The 25,776-nt window shown below is 43.1% G+C and overlaps 1 protein-coding gene across 1 annotated transcript; it reads left to right on the top strand.

The window, feature by feature from the left end:
* Position 1: 1 nt before the first annotated feature.
* Positions 2–24,134, top strand: Snx18 (sorting nexin 18). The gene is made up of 2 exons (XM_020171996.2): positions 2–1,711; positions 23,287–24,134. The coding sequence occupies exons 1-2, from the start codon at positions 91–93 to the stop codon at positions 23,538–23,540; spliced, it is 1,875 nt and encodes a 624-aa protein (XP_020027585.1). The 5' UTR covers positions 2–90; the 3' UTR covers positions 23,541–24,134.
* Positions 24,135–25,776: the final 1,642 nt, after the last annotated feature.

Below are 25,776 nucleotides of genomic sequence, written 5' to 3'. Positions count from 1 at the left end.
GCGCAGCCTTCGGGGGCTCCAGTCCGCGCGCCAGGGCGCGGGTAGCACCGCGGGCCCCTCGGGCAGGCCCGGGCTCGGGGCGCCGGGACCATGGCGCTGCGCGCCCGGGCGCTGTACGACTTCAGGTCGGAGAACCCGGGCGAGATCTCGCTGCGGGAGCACGAGGTGCTGAGTCTGTGCAGCGAGCAGGACATCGAGGGCTGGCTCGAGGGAGTCAACAGCCGCGGCGACCGCGGCCTCTTCCCAGCCTCGTACGTGCAGGTGATCCGCGCCCCCGAGCCCGGCCCGGCGGGCGACTGCGGCCCCGGCGCTCCCGCCCGCTACGCCAATGTGCCGCCGGGCGGCTTCGAGCCCCTGCCCGCTGCGCCTCCCGCCTCTTTCAAGCCTCCACCCGACGCCTTTCAGCCGCTGCTGCAACCGCAGCAGGCGCCGCCACCGAGTACCTTCCAGCCGCCGGGCGCGGGCTTTCCGTACGGCGGGGGCGCCCCGCAGCCGTCGCCCCAGCAGTTCTACGGCGGCTACCAGGCCAGCCAAGGCAGCGACGATGACTGGGACGATGAGTGGGACGACAGCTCCACGGTGGCCGACGAGCCGGGCGCGCTGGGCAGCGGCGCGTACCCGGACCTGGACGGCTCGTCGTCGGCGGGCGTTGGCGCGGCGGGCCGCTACCGCCTGTCCACGCGCTCCGACCTGTCGCTGGGTTCGCGCGGCGGCTCCGCGCCCCCGCAGCACCACCCGTCGGGGGCCAAGAGTTCGGCCACCGTGAGCCGCAACCTCAACCGCTTCTCCACCTTTGTCAAGTCGGGCGGGGAGGCCTTCGTGCTAGGCGAGGCATCGGGTTTCGTGAAGGATGGGGACAAGCTGTGCGTGGTGCTAGGGCCATACGGCCCCGAGTGGCAGGAGAACCCCTACCCCTTCCAGTGCACCATCGACGACCCTACCAAGCAGACCAAGTTCAAGGGCATGAAGAGCTACATCTCCTACAAGCTGGTGCCCACGCACACGCAGGTGCCAGTGCACCGGCGCTACAAGCACTTCGACTGGCTGTACGCGCGCCTGGCTGAGAAGTTCCCGGTCATCTCCGTGCCCCACCTGCCCGAGAAGCAGGCCACCGGCCGCTTCGAGGAGGACTTCATCTCCAAACGCAGGAAGGGCCTGATCTGGTGGATGAACCACATGGCCAGCCACCCGGTGCTGGCGCAGTGCGACGTCTTCCAGCATTTTCTGACTTGCCCCAGCAGCACCGATGAGAAGGCCTGGAAACAGGGCAAAAGGAAGGCCGAGAAGGATGAGATGGTGGGCGCCAACTTCTTCCTGACCTTGAGCACGCCCCCTGCCGCCGCCCTCGACCTGCAGGAGGTGGAAAGCAAGATCGACGGCTTCAAGTGCTTCACCAAGAAGATGGACGACAGCGCCCTGCAGCTCAACCACACTGCCAACGAGTTCGCACGCAAGCAGGTGACAGGCTTCAAGAAGGAGTATCAGAAGGTGGGCCAGTCCTTCCGCGGCCTCAGCCAGGCTTTCGAGCTGGACCAGCAGGCCTTCTCGGTGGGCCTGAACCAGGCTATCGCCTTCACCGGAGATGCCTACGACGCCATCGGCGAGCTCTTCGCCGAGCAGCCCAGGCAGGACCTGGACCCAGTCATGGACCTGTTAGCGCTGTATCAGGGGCACCTGGCCAACTTCCCGGACATCATCCATGTTCAGAAAGGTAAAGGCTGGCCTCTAGAGCAGGTGGTATGGAATGTATTGTTCAGGCTGAAAGCCGTGACTTTGACAGAGTACTGCTGTGGTTTCAGGCTAGTACTTTGCATGTCTGGGAATTCGTCAGTGGTGACTACCATGAGTGGTGACTACCTAGAGCTTTTGTTAGGTTGATTGTCCCACAGTTAGCCCTTCCTTCCAGTACCTTCCAGACAGGGAGTGAGTACTCCAGAGAAGTTTCTGATGCTATCATTTTGGAATTCGAATAGGTAGGTAATGAGCCTTCCAGATCTGTCATCTTGTGACTATGGTAGAATTACAAGGGACCCAAACAGTGTTAGGCATCCGTTTGAACGAGCAGTGTCACTTGGGAGTAAAGAATGGAGAAGAATTCTGCTTTCCTCCTCCACACCCGACTCCTGGCTCTGGCCTGGGAATTAGGTTCAATTCTCTGAGCTCCAGCAGTGTAAGAACTTCCTCTGTAGGTTTCTTGCTTGCATTCTTTATAAAATGAGATAAAAGGCTCACTCTAATTGAAGGAAATCAGCTTTACCCATTTTAAATTTGGAATGTTATTTTGGAAAATGATGTAGGAAAATGAGGTAGAATGAAATCCGAATATTGTATGGGAGCCCAGTGAATTCTCTGTCCTCCTGTCAGAGTATGTTTTATTAGTAGTTGTTAGTATACCAACTTTTGTTAAGGCAAATTTTTATTTTTTGTACAAATTATAGTAGTGATGCCTGACCTAACATCACTCAGTAATGTGCCTTCTGATACAAAGCCTCCATTGATTAAGGGAGAATGGGGAGGTGTGGGAGTTAGGGAGACAGTCTTGCCTCTGAAAGTCCAGTGTGGGGGAGGGTGGGAAGAAGGATTTATCTAAGCTAACATCCTGGCCTGGCAAAAACTTTGAATAAGGAGGTCTGGCCTTTTTTGATGTGGTGCTTACTGCCTTTCCAGATGGGACAATTCATTTGTGAACAACTCTGATCTTTGACGTGTTCTCTTGTATTGAACTAAAGTTTCTGTCTCTCTTGATTGTCTTTTGGTTCCCTGAAACCACACAAAATAACTTTGTTCCTTGACATGTCAGACCTTCAGACATTTGGAGACTTCAGTCTCATTTCCACTTCCTTTGTCTCTGCTTCTCTCCTTCCCTTTCCAAGTGTGACTGGCTTGTGACTCTTAACATGGGGTGAGGTGAGGGAAAGTTCAGAGGTGTAGAATCTTGTTGCTACTGCCAAAATCAGAACCCTGAACATCTGCAGTACTAATTTTAGTAGAGAATAGTTACCTTTCCTGGCAATTTACAGTCCCTGAATGCAGACTATAAATGTTGAACCTGTAGGCCCATATTGAACCTGAATCTGCATTCTTTATGCTTTTATTTTTGCCTGAATTGTTAGGAATCCTTGACTTTTTTACCTTAAACATTTAAATTCCATTGTATTACATCATTCTGGACCCATGCTGGCTGCATGTTTACACATTTCTGTGGGTTTATGCAAATTGTTGATAAATAGTTGAAAGAGGACAGGACCAAGTGCAGATGCCTACAGGCCCCATGCAGGTGACTGTCTACTCCGTGCTCCTTCACAGGTTTTACTGTCACTCAGACCTCAGATCTCAGCCTTTGTCAGGTGCCCTGCTGTTGAAATTATGTATTTGAAAAGGTATGATGTTTGTCTGAAGGTCTATTTTGAGTTTACATTAGTAAACTAGCTTATTTCTTTAATCTTGATACTGAAATTGTCTCTTGTTGCTTGGGATTTGAAAAGCCAGTGTCATTTTGTTTGGTTTAAACAGATTCAAGAGCACTAAGCATAATCTCTAGGAAGTTCAGAAAAAACACCAGTTGACATTCAATGTAGTTTATTTCTGCTCTGCCCTTGGTGTGTAATGTACAGGGAACCTGTGTCCCTAGATGACATGTCTTTAGAATGTACTGCCATTTAAAGCTATAGAGTGCAGCACAGGCAAGTCTAAAAGCATTTGTTTGCAGTCAGCATTTGTTAATGATGCTGGAGTTAGTGATTTTGAGCAGTCAAGGTACGCTGAGTATCATAGGCCAGAGCCAAACATTTTGAGCATATTCAGGACTGTGATTGTGAAGATAGCTACTATTGGAATGACTCCTTTTCAGTCTGAGTACTTGGGGAGTTTGTTTACTGGTTGGTTTTTTTTTTTCCCCTCTAAAGTCTCAAAGTATAATCACATCAAAGGTCTCAACTGTGACTTTTGAGAGACCAGCAAGAACAAAAAGGACAAATAAAATCCTTCAAGCAGTGTTACCAGTCTTTTGTTGTATTTGATCCAAAGTTTGTATTTCAACTTTAGAAATCTTTAAATTCAATAATAGTTTCACCTGTCATATTTTCATTGTTTAAAGAGAAGCAGCTTTTCATTGCTTTGATATTTCCCATGTTTTAGTCATGATTAAGTGGTCTGTATTGAGATGATATAGAACATGGGTTCTAAAGTGACTTTTAATTAATTACTAAAACAATTAAAGAGAGTTGGATTTTTTCCCCCTTAATTCTTGAGCCTTTTCTAGTTCAGAAAGCTGCTGTGCTCAGTCAGCTTTTAGAGTATGCTAGACCTGTGCCATTTCACACTGCATCCATGAGCCATGTGTGGTAACCTAAATCAGATGAAAAAGTCAGTTCCTCGATCGCCGCTGCCATGACAAGTGATTAGCTAGTGGACAACAGAGATGTGTGCTGTAAGTTCTGTGGGTGGCCCTGCCTGAGATAGTTGGCTATAGTTTAACTGTCGCCTTGTCCTCAGTTTTTCCTGTAAAGTGGTTATCTTTAGTGTACTTTCCTGAGAGTTTATTTGTTCATCTCTTGAATCTCTTTCTTCATATGTAGGTTTAATTAGTAAAAACTGGGAGGAGAAACAGGTTCTGCTGGATCCTGCCAGGCACAGCCTTGTTATCTGCTTGTGGCCTGCCATCTTGCCTCACTCCTGAAAGCACAGTTGTTTCCCAGTGTATGTCTGAGGCATGCTGCTGAGGACAGAACAAGGGTGGGAAATAAATACTCTTTCTGGTGTAACTGGGGGTTGAACTCAGGGTCTGGGGCTTCTCAGACAGGCCAGGTGCTCTACCACTTGAGTCATGCCTCCAGCCCAGGAAACATACTCAAGTGTGGCAGGGTGGCTTTTTTTTCTGGTTATACTCCATAGTGAAACCATTGCTTAAACTAATAAAATGTGGCTTCAAAAAAAGTGAAGAGAACCATATGGTTTCATTAGCTAAAAGAGAATTCAAGAATTCTTTTTTTTTTTAATTAACTTATGGAGTCTTAGATAAATAGACCTATGTAGGTTAATAGTGTGAAGAAAGAAGGTACTTTGATCTGCAATACATTGGATGGGGATCCGGAATTTATTCGACTTCTATTCCTATTTTGCTTTGACCTAACTGGAGTCCCATAAGTTCTTTGTTACTAGGCACTCCTTGATCCATGAGTGAGCAGTATGTGTACACAGGTCTGTCAGTGACCTGTGCACCCTGTGGCTTTGATTCTTCTCTTTTACTATCTCTGCCAGCAGTGCTTTTATAATTCTGCAGCTGGTGAGATTGGGGTAGTATACAGAAAGTATTTCATTGTCAGTTTCACAGCATATTCCATTTCGTTTCCAAAAGTCTCAAATGTAGTAAAGCTGAGTTAGGATGACAGCAGCTCGTTGTGGATTGAAAGTTTTACGTTTATCTCTTGGGAATTGCAAAAGTGAAAGACCATAAAAGTTCAATTATGAGCTATCTTGTTTTCATCTTTGTGTATGAATATGGCCTAGATGACTGGAGGGAGTCACTTAAAGCAAAATTTCTTTATTCTAAAGAAAAAGGCATAAAATCGTTTTAAATCATTTTGGTGAAATCTAGCTGCACTGGGTGAAGCAGGGAGGTAGGACTAGATAAAAACAGGCAGGCAGGCCTGTTTTCTGTACTCTTAAGTTAAATATGCAAAATCTACTTTATTCTCTAAATGTTCCAGATGGAGCCACATCTTCAACAAAAAATAGCTCCAGGACTTCAGGATTGGCAAACCAGGGTTGGCTGTCCTGTCGGTGCTGCTGGAAAGAATTTCACCTCCTTTTGCCACTAACAGAGTTGGTCTTGGGTCCCTCAGACATTAATTAAAGGTAGCTAGAGTCCCAGCAGGGAAGGCTAGGTAAGGCTGGGCTGCCCTGAGACTCCCAGTCTGCTCCCCATTCTCCTGTGACTAAAAATAATCCCGAGAGATTGGTGCCAGGAATAAAGAGAAAAGGGGGAAGAAATCTGCTGGTCACAAACTCATCTTCATTTTGAAACCTGGGCCAGATATTGAGGCCACTCATCCTTCTGGTTTTAGCTCCAACTTAATGAAATCCATTTCTCCCCATCCTTTCCACCACCCCAACTGTTTTCTAAAGAGACTTTACTTCTAGACTTAACCTTTGGCCCAGTTTGTATTTTCCTAGTGGAAACTAAGGTAACCTTTGGGGCTTTTGAAATAGATGACTCAGTTTCTTTGTTAAAGCAGAAGTATAACTGGCCAAGGGCCTCTTTAGTCACACAGGTAAGTGGGTGCTGGTCGCTAGACTTCTTTTTTGAGCCATTCAGTCCTCCTCCAAATCCCTCTGAGAAGCCCTCTGTGGCAGTAAAGAAAGGCAGGGGACCTGCACTCCCACCCCAGTTCTCCCAGGAATTGTTGGTGCCTCTGGGCTCCTTTGGACTTTCCTCTTAATTGAAAAACGTCGTTCTGTCTGGTCACATTAGGATTTCCAAATTTGATGGTGGAATCCAGACGTCTGAGAAATTCTGTGATTCACTTGGAAACGTGACACCTCCTTAAAACAATGTTCGTTTTTTGGGGGATGAATAAAAATCAGTTGAATTATCTCTTGAATATTTTGAAATCAAATTGGATTTAATGTGCCTCTCTCTATTTATGAAGCTCCATAATTTTGTTAAGTGATTATCACCAGTAAAATGGTACAGTGGCCTGGCTCTGTTTGATGAGATTATGTGCAGAAGCCAGACCAATGCTCCACATTTAGATAGCACAGACTAGATTTTACTCTGGAGGGATGGCTAGTTCTCATTCTCAGTGAGTTCTCAGACTACTGAGAAAGGCTGGTCAGCAAGCTGTGCCATTGTGCTGTGCCAGATTGCTGAGGCTGGGAGGGAAAAGTGGGGAGATGAATGGATCTGCTCCTAGAGTGAGTACCCCAGGCTGCACAGTGAAGGTGAGATGGCTTGGGTCTGACAAGGGAGCTGAGTTAGCCAAATCAGGAAGTCACATGTACAGTTTTATAGCTGCAGGAGCAGGCCCATCAGTGGACCAGTATGCAGTCTGAGGGCCCCAGTGCATGGATGATGGGTAGGGGAGCTTAGAACATAATTCTAACCTCCATAAGCTTCAGTTCTCTCATTGCCAAGTGGGAGCACTTCCTCAAGGTCATTATGAAGATTAAATATTATGGCTCATAGTAGCTATTGATTAAATGTTTAATTTTGCCAAGTGGAAAGGTGCTTTTGAAATGGGAAGCACCCTCAGTTCATCCCTGTTACGGGCAGGATTGCAAGCAAAAGTACAAAACCCAAGGAGTCAGTAGGATTGCAGTGGGGTATTTTATTTTAATCAGGTTGTCTTGCATAGCACACCAGAAGTAATAAATGGTAACAGAAGGATAAATGCAGGTGTTAATTTGGAGCGGCCAGTTTGTTGTTTACATTAAGGAGTTTATGAAAATTGCCTCCTTCCAGCCTTTCTCCCACTCCAAATTAATTATGTTCTGGGGTAAATTGCTTCCTTTCCCTCACCTGTAAATATGAGGCTCTTGATTTCCTACATACCATTTTGTTGAATTTTTTTAATGGCATCATTTCCACATTGAAAATAAAATAACTCCTACAAATGTGGTAAGCATTTAGACATTGTTTCAGGCTGGTTTCAATAGTGCTTTGTCTATGGATGCAAGTGTAAGCTGGGAGCATGACAGTTCTTTATCAACTGATGTGAAAGAACTTTTACCCACATTCAGTATAGCTTATATCCCAGGCTGACCTTACCAGGAGCTTCTAGTGTGGCAGTGATTAGCACCTGGGCTCCTGTGCTGGCCAGGGCTCCCAGGTGTGCTGAGGCTGCAGCGTGGTGGACAGCAAGAGCAGCTTCTATCTGACCCAATAAGGAATGTAATTAATGGGGCCATCAAAGAGATAAATTGGAATTTTTTTTAAATCTCCTGTAAATTGAACTTCTTTTTGGGTTGCAAAGACTCTGTCCTCTCCAAAAGTAGAAGCAACCTAAATACATATGTAGCTTGATTAAACTTTAGTGAGAGTAAGTTTTGACCGACTTGTCCTTTCTTAGAACTTTTTATCACTCAGTGAGATTTGACTTTCCTCTTCTGTTAAAGAAATTGTATGTATTCTAGAAGGAAGACAGTGGTTAGGGAGGGTAGCTAAAATCATTAGATTTATTTACAGGACCCTTCAGAAAATAAACCTAATTTTTTTTTTAACAAATTTTTTTTTGTGTGTTTTTGGCCACTTGAAATCAGGGCCTCACTTGCTAGGCAAATGCTCTACCACTTGAGCCAATCTGCCAGCCCCTTGGAACACACCTTTAAATGTTCATCATAGGCCAGGCACTGTGAAAGGATGCTAGGGTTTGCATCAGTGACCCAAACAAAGATCACCACCTTGTGTAGCTTACATTCTAGCAGGGCAGACACACAGTGAAAAACAAACACAGTAAGTGAATTATGTTGGAGTAGGTATGTGTTCAGAAGTGGAGCATGGGAGACAGATAAAGTATTTAAAAAGATAGTCAAAGTAGCCCTCATTGAGAAGGTGAGATTTAAGCAGAGACCTGAAGGAGATGAGGGAGTTATCCAAGCAGGTTATCTGGGGAGGGGGACTTTCCACACAGAAGGCACAGCTACAACAAAGGCTCTGGGGTGGGTATGAGCTGGGCTGGTTGAGGAACAAAAAGGAGGTTAGATAGTTGGGTCTAAGGCCATCCTAGTAGGAGAAGAGGTCATTGAAGGTCAGATTTATGACTTTGTAGTCCATTGTCAGGACTTGAAATAAAATTTCAAGTGAGATAGAAGCCTTTGCAGGATTTTGAGCCAAGGGATGACTGGACATTTTAACAAAGTACCTCAATTGTATTGAGAAGAGTGGCTGGGGGATAGGAGCAAGTAGGAGCAGGGAGCCAGCAGGAATCTCTTCAGTAACCCAGGTGAGAGCACATGGTGGCCTGCATCATGGTAAAGACAGTAGGGGTGGTGAGGAAGGGTCCCACCCTGCATATATGTTAAAGGTAGAATCAGCAGGTTTTCAGCCAGACCAACAATAAGAATTGTTGGAACAGGGATGGATGGGCAGTCAGAACTTGCGTTTAATTCTCTCAGATTGGGCTCCTGCATTCTGGTCCACATGCCATCCCACCTTTCCCACCGCAGCACAAACAGATCAAACAGCCAAAGCACAAGCACACACAGCCAAACCCCAGCTCTAGTCCTCTTCCTTGGAGCACTATCATTTTGACTGATGCATGTAGTATTTAGTGATTGGCTAATGCTCATCACATGTTTTGTGATCCTGTATTATATAGCTATACTTATTTATACCGTCATAGAAAATACTTAGTGAATGCTTGTTGAATTAATCAAGTAGGCACTCAATAACTAAACTACCTTTTGGTTGACTTTGAGATAGATGTCTTAAAGGATTTTTTTTTTTTTTCTAACTGTGAGGATGGATAACAGTTTTAAAATACACAGTATATAAAGGTACAATCTGGGTATATTTTGCAGGTGAAGTCATTGTGTGAGTGATTTAAAAGTCTTAGACTTAAGTGTCCATGAAGTGACTTTCTAAAATTCTTTGGAGAAAGGAGAGGATGTTTGGAAATGCTTTATTTTACATGCTTGAAAATTAATATATACCTCACTGTACCTCTTCATATTGGCTTTTTGGTGTTTAAACTTGTATGTACAGTACACACACTCACATATTCTCTTTTATTTGATAAGCTTTAATTATAATACTTTTTTATGAGATCCCTTTTGCTTAATTCAGAACACAAGATCCCAAGAGCGGGCATTCACCAGTTAATTGACTAGGATACACAGGTATTGAGCAGGAGGTACCTGCCCTTGGTGAAAGGTGCAGTTCTAGGAGGTCAGATGTGTATGCAGAGAACTAAGATAGAAGGTAGGCCTGGGTGGTAGCGCTGGATTTCCCCTTTGAAAGATGATCGTGTTTGACTTGTGGAGGAACGTACATGGGAAGTACACTCCTGGTTTTGGACATGCCATAGGATAGATTTGAAAAGCACATAATAGTTGATATGCTGGTTCCCAGTACTAAGTCAGCAAGGGAGACTGTCTAGCTGTCACCATCCAGTGTGACAACATAGTCATGGACATAGGCAGTGATGTGAAGTAGGGCAGAGGAGGGTGTAATCAATGATGGAGTGTGAGTAGGTACATTCGGGAGTGGTTTCTACCAGTCTCAGTCCGCAAAGAGTTTTGAAAACAATTTGCCAAGCAGACAGGAGAGGGGAAGGGTGTTCCAGATGGAAAGAACCATGTGTATAGAAATTAATCCTGGCTGATTGAATCCGAATGTCAGGGTCCCGCTGCCTGGACTTTGGTGGTTTTCAAAAAGTGCCTCATGTGCTTTAGATGTACTGCTGGGTTTACACTGCTGTTAGAAGTGATGCAGGGGTGATCAGTGAGGTGCTAATGTGGCCAGGTTAGCACTTCCAATAAATAGATCCTGGCAGCAAGTGTTCAAGGTAGCTTATGGGAAGAAGTGAAATGGGAGTTCTTAAAATAACTGAAGCAAGCTATGATATAGCCCTAAACAAAGGCAGAACTAAACATGGAGGAGGAGACAGGAACTGCCTCCCTACAGGGAAAGAGGACAGAGAGGGAGCATAAAATGAACTGCAGAGCAGAGGTTATGGAAAAAGCAGTGGAGATGTTTGGAGATGATTTGGAGCAGGGGTCTCTGAACTACAGCTCTCAGGCCACATCCACCAAAGCACCTGTTTGCTTATGGAACTTGAGCTGAGGATGGTTTTCATATTTTAAAATAATTCTGTTTTTAATGATTATGTAAATGCCTACATAATAGCCTTGATTTTGCCTATTGACCTGCAAATCCTGAAATATTTACTCTCTGGCCCTTAAGGAAAGAGTGTGCTGACTGTGGTGTTGAAGGACAGACAGGTTAATGGAATGAAAGCGTGATTGGTAATAGTACTGGCCACCGTTTATTGAGAACTTACGTTGTGACCATGGCCACTGTTTATTGAGAACTTACATTGTGACCATCACTCTTCCTGGCATAATACAAACATCATGTCTTAACTCCACGCAGGAACGGCTATGGCAGTAGAGGGGTTGTAAGCATGGACAAGAGTCTGCTGGCTTCACACACACGTTTCTTTGTTCAGCCTTGGTGTCCTCATGTGTAACACAGAATGGTGATCTTTTATGATTTTAGTGCCTAATGTCTTTAAGCTGTTTTATTAGCTGTTGTACTAGTTGCTTGAGCAATGACTTTTCTCACAGTTCTGCAGCCTAGAAGTCTGAAATGAAGGTGTTGGTGGGGTCTTGCTGTAGGGAGACACCTTCCTCTTCCTGTCCTCCTGGTTGCTGGCCTTTATTGGAATTCCCTGGATTGCTCCAATCTCTGCGTCTCCCTGTGTGTCTGGCTGACTCGGTGCCTCCTCTTTTTTAAAGGACACATTAAAAGTCATGCAATTTAGGGCCACCCTAAATTCAATTTGATCTCACTTCAACTAATTACATAGGCAAAGGCTGTTGCCAAATAAAATTACAGTCACAGTTTTCAGAGGGATATAAATTTTGGGGATGCTATCCCACCAGGTACAGTTAAAAACTTCCCCAAGAGGGCTATTATCCCCATTTGGAGGGTGTAAAAATTGAGGCTAAGGGAAATTGGGTGATTTCTAGGATCACACAACTGATAAGGAGAGCCAGGATTTGAGTTCATTTTGTGCATGACTTGAAACTGGTGTCCTTACACACAGTAACTAGCATGCTAGCTAGAAAATTGAGTTTCTTCCACAGGCAGTCACCAACCACTAAAGGTTTAAACTAAGAGTGACTATCTTAATTATATTCAAAGTAGCAAACATATTTTGGAGACTTCTTATGTGCCAGGCATGGTGCTTCCTGTTTTATATTCATTATATCCATTTAAACTTTATGGGAGCTTTTCAGATAAATACTCTTATCTGCACCGTGCAAACAGGAGCTAAGCCACAGAAATGGGAGCCTGGAGCTCCAGGAGATGTTCTCTAGGTCTGCGGCCTGGCTCTCAGGGCAGGCAGGCTTTTGGAGGTTCCTCCTGCTGGATGTGTACAATGAGGAGGAGACTGGTAGGCTAATGCAGGCTCCAGACAGCTTTGGAAAGGAGCTGGTGAACTTGAGACACCTGCTCCCTAGAATGGCAGCATTTGGTGAGGTGCCAGCTGTCTGCAGGAGTCTAATGTTACCTTTGAGGTTTTAAGTTTGGGTGATAGGAAACAGTGAGGCCAGTAATAGAAACAGGTAGGGTAAAAAAAGAAAAGGAGGAGAATTAGAAGAAAAGACAAGGAATGCAGCTGACTGTCTTAAGGGGCAAATTTGATCAAAATACATAGTACGCATTATGCATATGTAGTATGGAAATACTACAGTGGAACCCCTTTGTAGTTAATATACTTTAATTTAAAGAAAGAAAAGAAATCCTGCTTTTCAGGCCTTTCATTGTTTTAATTAAAGGCAAAACCTTAGTTTGTTTTGTTCTAGGAAGAACTAAAATAAATCTGCATAGGAGCAGCTAAGGAGAAAAGCAGGGCCAGGCAGAACAAGAAGGGGCGCTAGCTCTTGACCGCTAGCTCTTGACCAGAGTCACTAGAGAGCCATGAGCTGTGGGCCCAGAGCCAGCTCTGTCCAGGGGCCTGGGTCCTGTGCCTTATATTGATGTGTAACTATGTCCCTTTGTCTACAGCAAGGTACTCTTAGCACTGGCAAGTGACAGCATGGGTCATCGCCACGTTTTCGCCTTTGAAGACTTGTACTTTGAGTATATTTGAAAACTTGACATATGTCTCAATGCCTTGATTTGGTTTTAGTTGGTTTTTTATATCATTTCTCATTAAGGAAACCCAGATGTGGCCAGAATAAAGACTTACAGCTACTGGACAGCTGGTCCCTGCCAGCACAGGGAAGTAGAAAATCACAGGGATGAGAGGGTCTTGAGTTTAAAACAACTGGTTTAGGAATTATCCCCAAAGTTTAGCCATCAAGAGGCTGTGACACTGGGGGCAGCGAGTACTAGGGAAAATGAGAAGGCTGAGCTGCCCACCAATTGGTACCACCACAGATTATGGAGCAGTTTGTGACCAGAAGCCAAACTAGACATGATTTGGGAAAAATACTCAAAAGCAAGAAATACATTTTTTGGAACTGGCTCTTCTAACTACAGTGTTAACTGCAACCCTCAGACACTCCTGGAAGCTTTCCAGAAGGCGCTGGCTCTGGACCTGCTGCTCATGGCTCCCTGGTGGCACCAGCTCTAGCTGAGTGCCACCTCTCTTGCTTCCTGGACCTGAGTGGAGGGACTTCTCTGCTTAGCTTTCTCTGTTTAGTTTACTTTAACCAGGGCCCCCTCTATCTTCCTAGAGCAAAAGAAATGAAGACTTTACTTTTAATTAAAATTAGTTCCTAAAGTATATCCTTTGGTATAACTATGTTTGTTGTGTTTGAAGGGTCAGCTAAACCCAGCATGCTGGCCCCTGGCAAACATATGTGGTGCTGTTTTAGTAAGATTTTTCTGGTATGAAATGTTTAAAAAAGAAACAATGCTTGCCTTTCTTTTCCTGGTCTCAGAGTTTAAAGTCTTTGTCTATTTTTGCTTAGCTATAGAATCAGCATTTCACCATTATATGCAAACACTTTTTTTTTCCATGGTTTTTTGTTTGGTTGTTTGTTGATGCTAAGGTTTGAACTCAGGGCCTCATGCTTGGTAGGCAGTTGTTCTTACTGCTTGAGCCACTCCACCAGCCCCAAATACTCTTGAAATAAGGAATTCTCTTGACTCTCACTCTAGTAGTCAATATTCAGTTTTCAAATTTCCATTTATTTTTTGGTTCTAGGGATTAAACTCAGAGCTTCACACATACTAAGCTTGGGCTCTTCCACTAAGGTACACCCCCAGCCACCTATTTAATATTTATTATGAGCTGAATGAAACACAAGAATCTTTGTGTGGTGTTTGTGTGTGTGTGTGTGTGTATAAACTTCTAGCAATGAACACCTTGTTTTACCAAATAAGCTACAAGAGATACAATCTCATGATTTCACTCCGTTTTTGAACAAGGTGAACTATGTGAGTATTTATGCATGCTGAGCAAAAGCAGTCCTGTTCTAAGACATTTCACAGGCAAGTAAATGTTTGCATTCATACTGAATGTGATTCTGCTCCCAGACATTAGGTGATTGTTGAATGAAGCTGTAAGAACTACTTTTTTTTAGGATAAAAAGCAAGGCTTTTACCCAGAACAAACTACTTATTATATCTTTAGGACCAAACCAAGCTTAGAGACCTAAATCCTTTAAATGATTCATTTTTTCATCAACAAGCACTCAGGTTTTTCTATAATTTGTTCTCCTTATCTTGACCTTCTTCACTCCTTTTACAAAGGGCCCTGAAGTTCTCTTTGTCATTTAGTACATTTATGAATTGAAAGTGAAGTTTAAGTGGAACTTATCTTTGAATTTTATAGTTCTTGGCTTTAGGGACTTTTAATCTCTTCAAGAAATTACTTTTGGGTCCAATGTGGTGTCCACGCCTGTAACCCCAGCAATGGTGAGGCTAAGGCAGGAGGATTGAGGCCAGCCTGCACTGCCTAGCAGGCCTTCTCAACCCCTTCTCCCCCATTGCTGTCCCTGGCTGGAGTTCAGTATTAGTGTTTGCACCCTTCAGAGTTTCTTAGCATGGTCCCAACGTTGAGCCCACTCAGTATTACTTGAATCAGGACTAGTGTTTTGAAGACCTGGAGGCATTTTCTGGGACACTCATCTGTGTCTGTGGGGTTTGAGATCTCTGTGGGCAAGAAAGACAGTCCCATTGGGCTAGGTCCAAGAAAACTGCCCAAGCTGTCTTGTAGTCCCCACCATTAATGACATTGTTTAGTTTCCCTAAGCTTCACTTGCTGCTACCTATGAAAATGCGGGGAGGCATGTGGGAGGAATGCTTTCCTTTTGGAGTTGAAGAGAAGAAAATGAAATAGCATACTGGGTGCAGGTTTACACAGAGCAGGTGCTTGTGTGACTGTGGCCTGGGTGGGGCCCCATCCCACCTCTCTGTGTTAGGTGGATATTGGCTTTTGGCTTTTGGGACATTTTACTTAAAGGACTGTCAAAAAGTCAATATTGGAGCAGAGTGGGTTAGAGTATGAGCAACTGGGTGGAGACCCAAAGGGGAGGGGAAGAAGTTAATGGGGAGGACCAGGGACTGCTCCACAGAGAGAGAACAGGAAGGATGTAGGTCACCTTGACCATATTAGCATTTCTTTCAACATCTAGAGAGTACCTGGAATGAAGAAAAACAGGCTGAGTCCAGTCTGTCCAGGCCTGACAGTCAACTCTTGTGCTCTGTCCCTCATACTGCAGCATGGCAGTGGTTTTCTGAGGAAAGGGCCTGAGGCCATAGGAAGATTGAAAATCTACTTAATGTTTTTGGTACATTCATGTTTTCAAAATTAAGTGAGGTGCTTTTTTTCTTTTTAAAGGGGAAAAACAACCTTTGGATCCCTGTGGCTTAGTGACTGGGCCTTTTTTTAGGTGCTGTTTTGTTTGTTTTTTGTTGGTGGGAATGGGGTTTGAACTCAGGGCTTCATGCTTGCAAAGCAGGCACTCTACTGCTTGAGCCACACCTCCAGTCCTTCGGTGGCTTTAATATGGACAAAACATACTGGGAAGAGGAAGTTTGGGTGAGGAAAGGAGGGCAGAATTGAGGTGCAAATGGCCCTTAGGGTTTGGTTGGGAGCCCTGGAGCAGAGAAACCCTGCAGAGCGTAGAGAGGGAAAGCTGGAAGGGACCAGGCAACAACATCTTAAACATAGTGTGCTCCTCCCACCCCAGATTAAAATGGCTGAGGCCTGGTAGGCTTTGAGGGGTTTTCCCCTGTCTAATTGGCCTGGCCAGAAGTTACTAGGTAAATTGTCCTCCATGTAAATCCCAGCAGAGGAACATGGATAGTACTGGTCAGTGGAGTGCCAGCACAGGCACTAGTGTGCTTGTTTATTTAGTCCATCTTGCAGTGAGTTTTAATATGAGCTAAAGGGGCTACATGATACCGGCGGGCTACCACTCTCATTTTAGAGAAAAGGCAGTGACATTGAAATGCTTCTGAAATATTAGTTTACTGATGAAAATTGTATAAGGACTTGTATAAATGATGTGATGCTTTTGTAAATGGTACTGACTTCTTTGGTCATTTGTAAACTGGTGGTCATTTGTTTTTTATTATTTTGAGTTCTTTAAAGTAATAATATTAATGAACTTGTCAAAAAATTAAATTCTTTTGATTGTTTTGCATTCATTACAAACATGAGTAATATAATCCCTTTAAAATTGAGTTCATATGTGTTATAAATAAAACATAGTTACTTCTTGCTTTGCTCTTTTCCACCTGAGCATATTTTAAAACTTTGCAAGATGTCTTATATTGATAAGATGACAAGAAAGAAGACAGGAGAGGGGTGGTTGTGAGTTTAGGACCTTAGATGTCTGTGGAGTTGGGTTTGGTGACGAAGTGTGATGAAGTGCTTTTCTGAGTCTAGACAATTGCAGTGAGCATGCAAATGAGCCCTGTTAGGAATTTTGCATGCAGAGTTTGCATTGAAGTCTAGGAGGTTTTGTTAATAGCAGGTTTGTTAAAAACAGGTTTGGTTTTACTTTTAGCTCTCAAAATGTGAAAAGGGAAGGGCCCTGTCCAACAGCATGGAGCACGGTGAAGTCTCCATCTCTAGTTTGGTCTGCAGATCCACTTTGCCTGTGCCCACAAAGAGGGCAGACAGTCCCCCGAGTGCAGACAGCCCACACGGAACAGAAAGTGGAAAAGCCTGGATGGTAGGCAGGCAGGGATAGTGGATTTTTTGCCACAAATTCGCTGTGGGACTTTGGACAAGTGACTCAATCTCTTGTTTGTAAGATTGAGAATTATACCAAAAACTCTTCCAGTCAATCAGTGAATCTGGCACAGCTCTGTGCTTCTCACCTAGGCATCACCAGGGTGCCTTACCCTCTGATTACAAATAAGGTCTACAAATAAGGTCTTAAGGTTATCGGCTCCTAAGTGAACTTTCTGCCCAAAGAAATCCTGATCATTTGCCAGACTGCTTTTTGTGTCCTTCAGGTATATTTCAGGAATTTCTTTTCAGTTGTGTAACTTGGAGAGGCTGCGGTTCTTTATGTGTTACCTTGTGAGTAGTAGTTTCTTCTGAACCAGAAATGTTTCTATATTTCCTTTGAAGAATATCTTCACACTTCTCTGTTGTCAGTGTTTATAATAAAGTCTTCTTTTGCCCATGTTATTCCGATGCAACTAAGTAATGTCTAGCTGTTTGTCCAAGAAGCAGTGTTGTAGCTGTGCTTCCATCCCAGGGATAAACTGTTTTTCCCTCCGATCACTCCTATGTGTCATCTTCTCTGACTCTAAAACTTGCCTTAACCATGAGCATCATGGGATCTTTTGACCTTAAAATTTACTATATAATCTCTCCCTTTATTCTTTCTCTTTTCAAAGGTTTTGAAAGCAATGTGCAGTAATTATTTTTTCATGGGAATGGGCTGGCAGGGGGATGGTTCCTCCTAAATTAGCCACTTAAGAAGTGGAGCTTCTGAAACATTTGCCTGTTTTATATTGATTCTATGATAAAAATGTGTGGTCCCTTTGTTGTTTCGAGTCTTGGCAACATTTTTAGCTTTTATTTCACCCTTTTGGGTTTGGTAAAAGTACAGTACAGTAGAGAGAATGCTTCAGAGATGCTGTAATGCCTTGTTACAACTTTGCCACATTGTACCTCTGCAGTTGTTTTTGAAGCCACTACAAACTAATTTTTAAAGCTATCCTGTTCTCGCGGTAGCAAGCCTGTAATGATCTAACTACTCCAATAGTTTTCTTCTCCAGCCTCTTCTGACTGCAAATTTCACAACCACTGCTTTTCTATTGATTTAAAAATTTTAGATGTAAAGTGTACAAATGTGTACTGATAATTCCCAACTTGAGAGTTGTCCAGTCAACTGTGGAAGTAAGGCTATTTGTAACAAAACCCAAATTCTAGCTCAAATAATAGTAGTATTGCATTTCTCACTGATGCATGCAGTATCAACTGGAAAAATGTGTTTCTGCTTTGCTCTGGCATGAAGTCAAAGCTCAGGAGCTTGATGGGTGGAGGTGGGGCAGGGGGAAGATTCCAGGGTTCCTTGAAAGCAGTTAACTGTGTCAGCCCACTCGTGATTAAACACCTTTGGTGTTTATCCATTTGCATGGCTTGGGTTATTTAAGGACTATTTTACTCCCAGTTAGCCAACTAGGAAGTTAACGTCTATATTAATTAATTAGTCATTGTGTAGGAAGGAAAACATGTTAGAATGTTTAGAAAAAACTAACTGGAAGGTTGTAAATTGAATTTTTTAATGACTTTCTTGTGAAAACTTTGCAAGATACGTTTTTAAAGAGACTTAGGAGGTGGAAGGCCCTTGGGATTGTATTCTGAACCCTTACTCCATCTCTTACTGATGGAGCCAGGCTGCTGTCTCTAGAACTCAGGGCATCTTTAGGAACAGCAGTGATTTATATTTTAGTGGTTTAGTATATTGCTATCAATTTGTTTTATTGTTAATCATCTTACTTTCTTTTGAGGGTGGATCTAGGAGAAAATAATTTAGCTACATTTCAGTTAAAGGGAGTTATTTTTTCTTAAATTTGTTCCAAACCATGGGTGCAATTTTGTGGAGATGTCATCTTCCTTGATTACATACAGCTCTGACTATTCTGAGAGTTTGTGCATGTACAGTGGGCTAATTGGTACTTTCATATACTGTTTCACAGAGCTCCTTGATTGTTTCAGGTATGTACGCCTTGTCACCTCAGAAAATAGTTTAAGCTCCTTACTGTAAGAAACATGTCTCCCTGCCACCCTCTTTTTTTTCTGCACACGTATGTCCTCCTCATCCCTCTGCGCCTGCAGCCCTGACACATATTGTAGTGGATTTTAATTACACTAAGTGAGTCAAACTGGAATTCCAAGAGGAATTGACTTTCTGGCCCTTACTCTTCCAAGTGTTCTGTTTTCTCCCTGCTAACTTGCAAAATAAAGGGGTTTTTTGTTTGTTTGATTTTTTTTTTTTTGCTATGATGTTCAATTGTACCAAAACAGAGACAAAGTCTGTCTCCAAAGGAACTATATGTTAATATTTTTTTGGTAGTAGTCACAATTTATATCATCTTCCAGTAGGATCCAGGTAGATGATTGGAAGGAAGGGAGGAAGGAAAGAGAAAGAAAGAAAAGGAAAAAAAGAGGGAACACCCTGTCCCTCCAATCTCAGTTTGGGCTTAGATTTTCAAAATTATTAAGCAAGTGCTGCTTTTTTCATTATTTTGTTTTGTGGTACACTGGCCATGTCACTACAAGACAAGAAAATCATACATCTTATAAATGTTGAAGGACTTCCCAGGTGCAGTTAGTAAACTGAACAAAATTAGTGAGCTACTAGAGGGAAATTTTCAGACCTGAAGTTTCTTTTATGTACACACAGTGCCTTCTGAATTACATGTTAAAACAAAAGCCAGGGCTGTCGTAAGGAAGGTTAGAAAGGAGGCAACAGTGAGGCACAAGTGCCAGAGGAGCTGAAAGGTCTGTGGCCTGGCTGGGAGAAGCAGCAATTGACTTCCAGTTACCCCAGCTCCCTGTTCCCACGCAAGGTCCACCTTCCTTTCTATGCATTTGTGGTGTTTGCTTTGAAGTTGGTTGCACGTGGATCGCATCTCAGCCTCATACCAGGTTACCTGGGTGACTCTCAGGTGCAAAGATGCTAAGTAACTCCCTCAGTCTCCTGTCCAAACAGGAGCATTGCCCATTGCAAGTCATAGTGAAGGTGAGAAATGGTTGAGAAAATGCCAACGTGTATTATGACTATATTTAGAAGCCACCATTTACTGTATATTCCTGATCCCTAAGCCTCCCCCACCAACCTCCAACCCCACCATCCTAGCACAGGGATGTAGCAGGTGCTCTGAGCATTTTCTGCTGTGACACAATGCATGTTACCTTGGGAAAAGCCACATCCACCCCATGTGGAATTCTGTACTCATAGGTCTGTTCCACTGTGTCCAGATGGTACACTGTCCTCAGTGTGACTTATCACGTGGCTGTCTTGTGAGCTTACTCAGGGCGGGAACTCCTTCTGTTCCACCTGTATGCTCTGGACGTTAGGCCCTCCATCAGGGTTCCCTAAATGAATTAGTTCTTGCCCCAGAACCCAACCTTTTGGGGCTTTAAAAATAGCAACACTGACTCTTAAATTTTTCCTTGGCTTCTTTAGTCTGCACATTTAGAAAGCTAAAATGTATTGAATGCCAAAAGGCCCTTGGGCCTCAGATTGAAATACTTGCTGCTGTGGCTAAGAGCTTTGAAAATGTGTGCTGCTGTGTAAGCTGTGAAGTCTCACGCTTGTTCATGTTTAAATTGGTGGTTGTAGGTGCACATCTGTAGTTCTACATGGTAGACTGTAGTTTCAGGAAATATGGTGATGTAGTTTGGAGCTTGACAGGCTGCAACTTGGTGGACTTTCACACAACTCTGGGACTGGTTTCAGAGCTTCTCACTGCTGGACTGGCTTCTCAGTGGTGAAAAGCCAGGCTGTAATAACTAGTGCAGGTCATCCCTCCGGAATATTTATTACAGTACGGCAGCAGTTGTGACACAGGCGTGTCAGCATCCCAGCAGGGTAGGACCCTATGGGCTTGTCCACCACCTTTGAACTTTGCACTGTGGCTTCCTAAGCTACCTGGGATGGAAATCAGATGAAAAAATGGTCAAATCACCTGAGAGATATTTTTCTCTTTTATTTTATATTCTTTGTCCCCCTCACCCCGACCCCCTCCTATACTTCATAATTTTGTATTTCCACTTGTCTTTTGGAATTTTTTCCCTTAATTTTACCTTTTATAACTCTCCTGGTCTTTTCAACTTTAATTTCTGAATATAAAGTATGAAGCCTGTACAAATATAACAAAGATAATGTGCACAAAATTTGTTTTCTTTTTGGTGGGGGGAGGTCTTTTTCTTTTTAGTACAAAGCAGGTGAATTTTCATACTTTATTGGTACAGTCACACCTGGAAGAAATGTTAACGGTGCCATAGTTTTAGCATGGTGGCTTCTTCATCGATAGGAAAGGGTCTTCCTAAAGCCATGTTGACTCAAGTGGGTCCCAGCTGTCCAGCAGAGCACAGTGCGGTGGAAGTGTGTCTGCGCAGACCACCAAGCCCTTGCTGGGCTGTTGTGAGCTGCCTGTTGCAGGGTCCTGCTGCTTTTCATGTAAAGAGCTCCTTCAGAGTAAGCACATGAAAACAAAGGTGGGCATGTGTCCATTTTATCTATATGAAGTTTGTTGTCATTAGTTTTTCATTTCTCAGGTCTTTGAACTGCACACATACATACACATAAAACCCTACTGCTCAGAGGTAGAGCACTTGCCTTACATGTCCAGGGTCCTGGGTTCCATCCCTAGCACCCCGGAATATAAACAAGAAAGCATAAGGGTTTTTTTTTTTTTTTTTTTAAGGCACACTGTTTCCCCTATAAGGGCTTTACTTAATGCTGCCTTATTCTGTATGATTCTGCAGATTGAGGAAATTGGAAATAGGCTCTCCCTTGTATATGTCACCATTAGGTACTGCCAAGCCACTTACCTCCTGCACAGGCTGCCACTTGTTCCTCAGGAGAGCCATGTTCTCCACGGCCAGCCCTGGGTTCTGGCAGCTTCACTCTGGGTTCTGCCCTTCTCTGGTGGGCAGTAGTAGAGCAGACGCTAGTTGCAGCAGGGAATCTTAATTCTTAGGCAGGCTGCACTGTGGTGATTTGATCTTTATCATTACATCCCTGGAGCCTGTAAGTGTTCCATATATTCTCTCTGTCTTCACATCACTGTGCTTCTGAGGATGGTCCACCTTGTGTGGCACCTGACAAAGTGACTGATGCTGTTCCCTCACCCCTGCAACTCCACTGGTGATACTTCTTGACAAGAAGCCACGGCACCTCTGGTGTCATTCTCAAGCCATCATTAGGGCAGACTTAAAACTTACCAATCCTTACAGTTCCTTAAAAAAAAAAAAAAGTGACAGATTGTAGTTGCTCCAGGCCCTGGTACCCTGGTGTCAGGTCAGACAAGGCACATGTGCATAACTCACCCCATCGTGGCACTTCATCCAGGTGTGCACTGTGCCTTGGGCAGCCCTGGTGAGAACGTGAGAACAGCCTGAATTATACATGGTGGAATTGCTGGGCATCCCCACCTCTGTGGCATGATGTCCAAAATTCAATCTGAGTTGGTACAAACACATTTCAAAGACTGTCTCTAAAGTCTCATGTATTAATTCTTTAGTGAGACTTTCTGAGGAAGTGGGTTGGTGTCTTTTGGAGTATTGGTTTATGTATGATTCTGTTCATACGTGTGAATATAATGGTCTCATACCTTTTAAGCATACTCTGTGAAAACTGAAGTCTCTGGTTTATGTATTTATGGGGGTTACATAGAGTTAGAACTCAGAGCCTCACCTTTTGTCTAGGGGCCATGACCCTAGCCCTCTTTACTTCTAGTTTTAGATAGGGTCTCACGCTTTTGTCTGGACCAGCCTTAGACTGTGATCCTTCTACCATTGCCTCATGTGTAGTTGGGATTGTAGGCATGCACTACTACACATACCCGGTTTATCTGTTGATAGGATTCATGCTAACTTTTTGCCTGGGCTGGCCTCAAACCAAGATCTTCTTGATCTCTCCTTCCTGAGTAGCTGGGATTACAGGTGTGAGCCAGTATGCTTGGCCCTCTTAGTTTATCAGGGGTTGTGTGTGTGTGTGTGTGTGTGTGTGTGTGTGTGTGGTATTTGGGATCAAACTCAGGGTCTCATGCATGCTAGGCAGTCGCTAAACCACTGAGCTACATCCCCAGTCCCACAGTTTATCTTTTTGAGGACAGTTGCTCGCACTTTATTTATTTATTTATCATCTCTTAACTATGACATCTCTTGAGAAATACTGCACATACTTGGTCAATTGATCGAATACTAGTTTTTGATAAAAAGTGAAATTGTAGCAGTGGGAAAGCCTTTAGAAACATTACCAGATTCCTTGTATTAAATGAGTAATTACAGGCACCATTTTAAATTCCAAAGGACTTGGAATAGTTTAAGCTAATACTTACATAATATGTAGCTATGTCACTATAGATGTATAGGTGTATTTTAATTAATTTATTATTTTTAATTACAGGAGCTCTTACCAAAGTGAAGGAGAGTAGGCGACACGTGGAAGAAGGGAAGATGGAGGTCCAGAAGGCCGATGGCATTCAAGATCGCTGTAACACTATTTCTTTTGCCACTTTGGCTGAAATTCACCACTTTCATCAAATTAGAGTGAGAGACTTTAAATCACAAATGCAGCATTTCTTACAACAACAAATAATATTTTTCCAAAAAGTGACCCAGAAGTTGGAAGAAGCTCTTCACAAATATGACAGTGTTTAATGACCGGACATTGGATCGTGGACAGTTCAAGGATGATTTCTCAGCAGAATAAAAACTGCTATCAAAGAGCTATTGCCAACTATCAGTGGTGGTACAAGGATAGTTTTGTGAAAACTATTCAGCTGAAACCCAGCTGAATATATAATTGTGTAGGAGAGAAACAGTTAATATGGTTATATAATAGCAACAGTACCACACATTGTAACTAAATTATACTATGTATACCTACACTACCATTGTAACTTTTGGAATAGTGATTATACGATTTGCCTTATTGCTTTTTGAAGTATGGGTCTTTTAATGCATACTTTGTAGACCTCAAAACCCATGAAGGGTCTCAAAGAAGCTGGCTAGATAAAAGCCTGCTGTGGATGCCTTTTTATTCTCACTGATTGGGATTACCTAAATTCAGTCTGTTCTCTGTTTACAAACTCCAACTAGAGCAGCTATGCGACTTTGTGCCTTTAGACTCTGGTTTTTTCATTTCTGCCCCCCATCCCCCTTAAGTAAGCCACGGCTTTTCTGGTTGAAAGAATGAATGGCCAGTGCATATGATGACAAACTGATGAAAACCTCATATTGTCTGGGGGTGGTGGGGGTGGGCGGGATGGGAGGGTCAGCTGTCATCAGCCTGCACACCAAGTGTTGTCTCCTGACAAGATGCTGGGGAGTGCACAGGAGTGAGACATGTGCACGTCTTTGGATATGATGTCTGAGACCGTGCACTGTCTTCCCTTAGGTGGCTACAGTTGCGCCGCCTCTGCACACAAGTGTCATGAAAACTGGGTGTGAGGATTTCTACAAGCTGGTCTTAGAACATGGAAAGGGGGAGTCTGATCAATCAGGGGACACCGTACAGAAGCAGTGACAACACACTCAGTTTGAGTTCTTAGGAGAGTTTCTTTTTTTTTTAGCTTGAAGATTATCTTTTAATATTCAGTTTTTTTGTTTCTTATTTTGTTTTTAAATGGATCTACACTGTTAACTGATTGAGACTCCACTGTGATTCACTCGTTTACTTAATCAAAAACTTTTCAGGGATGTCTGTAAATTTCAGTGTTATACGTGAAGAAAAATGGTGTTGGTTGATCTAAGGAGGGACCAGAAATAATTTCTACTATTCCAATACTGAAGGAAAAAAATTGATTTATGCTGTGTTTAAAAAAGAAGTATTGATAAAGCCCCCCCCCCAGGACATTTAACCTTAAAAATGACTTTAAATATATTCTTTTATTAATATAAAGGAAATACAAATGGCTGATAAATACCAAAAAGATTCAAAAGCAGCTTAATTTAAAAAGCACAAAGAGATTCTGGCTTGAAATGCCAAATTCTCTGTTTTTGTGGTTGCTGAGCTAAACAATGTGATTCTTGAGTTTACAGATTTGAAAACTGTTACTGAAAGGTTAAGGTGTCTGCTGTCTTTCTGAAATCAAACTTACAGTGCCTCAGAAATCCCTGGGTAGTGAAACGTGGTGACCCGGAAGTAAAGAGGTCAGTTTGCAATTTTAATGAGTCACAGTGATTTCAGAGAAGGGTCAGTATGCAGAAAGTCATAAGACAAGGTTACTGGAATTCAACAGCACATTTACTCTCTAAAAAGTAATCTCATGTGGGGTGAATTTTCAAGATCAGATTATCATCATTTTGATCTTTGGTCAGAATTTTGTACCTTAGAATCCTTAGAGCCAGACTGAAAATCATGTGGCTTTCTCTCTACTATGGAAATGTGGAACTGTCACCAAGTTCTTTGTTCTAAAAAGTAACTTGTTGATTGCAAATTTTATAAATAAACCCATATAGATAGATAGATAGATAGATAGATACATACATACATAGATATTAAAATTACCACAGGAGTTTGGCAGTTATAATGATAGCATTTAAGTCTGAGTCTGTATTGGACAAATAACCTCAGTGCTTTTTCAAATGATTTGGAAGTCATATTTCTTTGCCTCTTTATTTGAATGGTGGTTTGGTTTTTTTTTAAGTAAAATCACTGAAGTTGTGCAGTGGTACTTGAGGTGTCTTGCGTGATTGTGGTTCAGCCAGGTAGACAGAACTTAAATTATCAAAAGATGAAAGCACAAGAAGTGTAAGTTCATGCTGCCCACTTCTAAGAGAACTTTCGTTCTTCACAGCTATGTAACATAATGCCAGTGATTCATAGGGGTTTACATTAATTCTGTGGATTTAATTTAGAACACCAGAGTTACTAGTGTCCGTGTTCATCTAA

Source organism: Castor canadensis, chromosome 6 (assembly GCF_047511655.1).
Source record: "Castor canadensis chromosome 6, mCasCan1.hap1v2, whole genome shotgun sequence".
Taxonomy (NCBI): Eukaryota; Metazoa; Chordata; class Mammalia; order Rodentia; family Castoridae; genus Castor; species Castor canadensis.
This window is presented reverse-complemented; position numbering and strand designations above follow the sequence as displayed.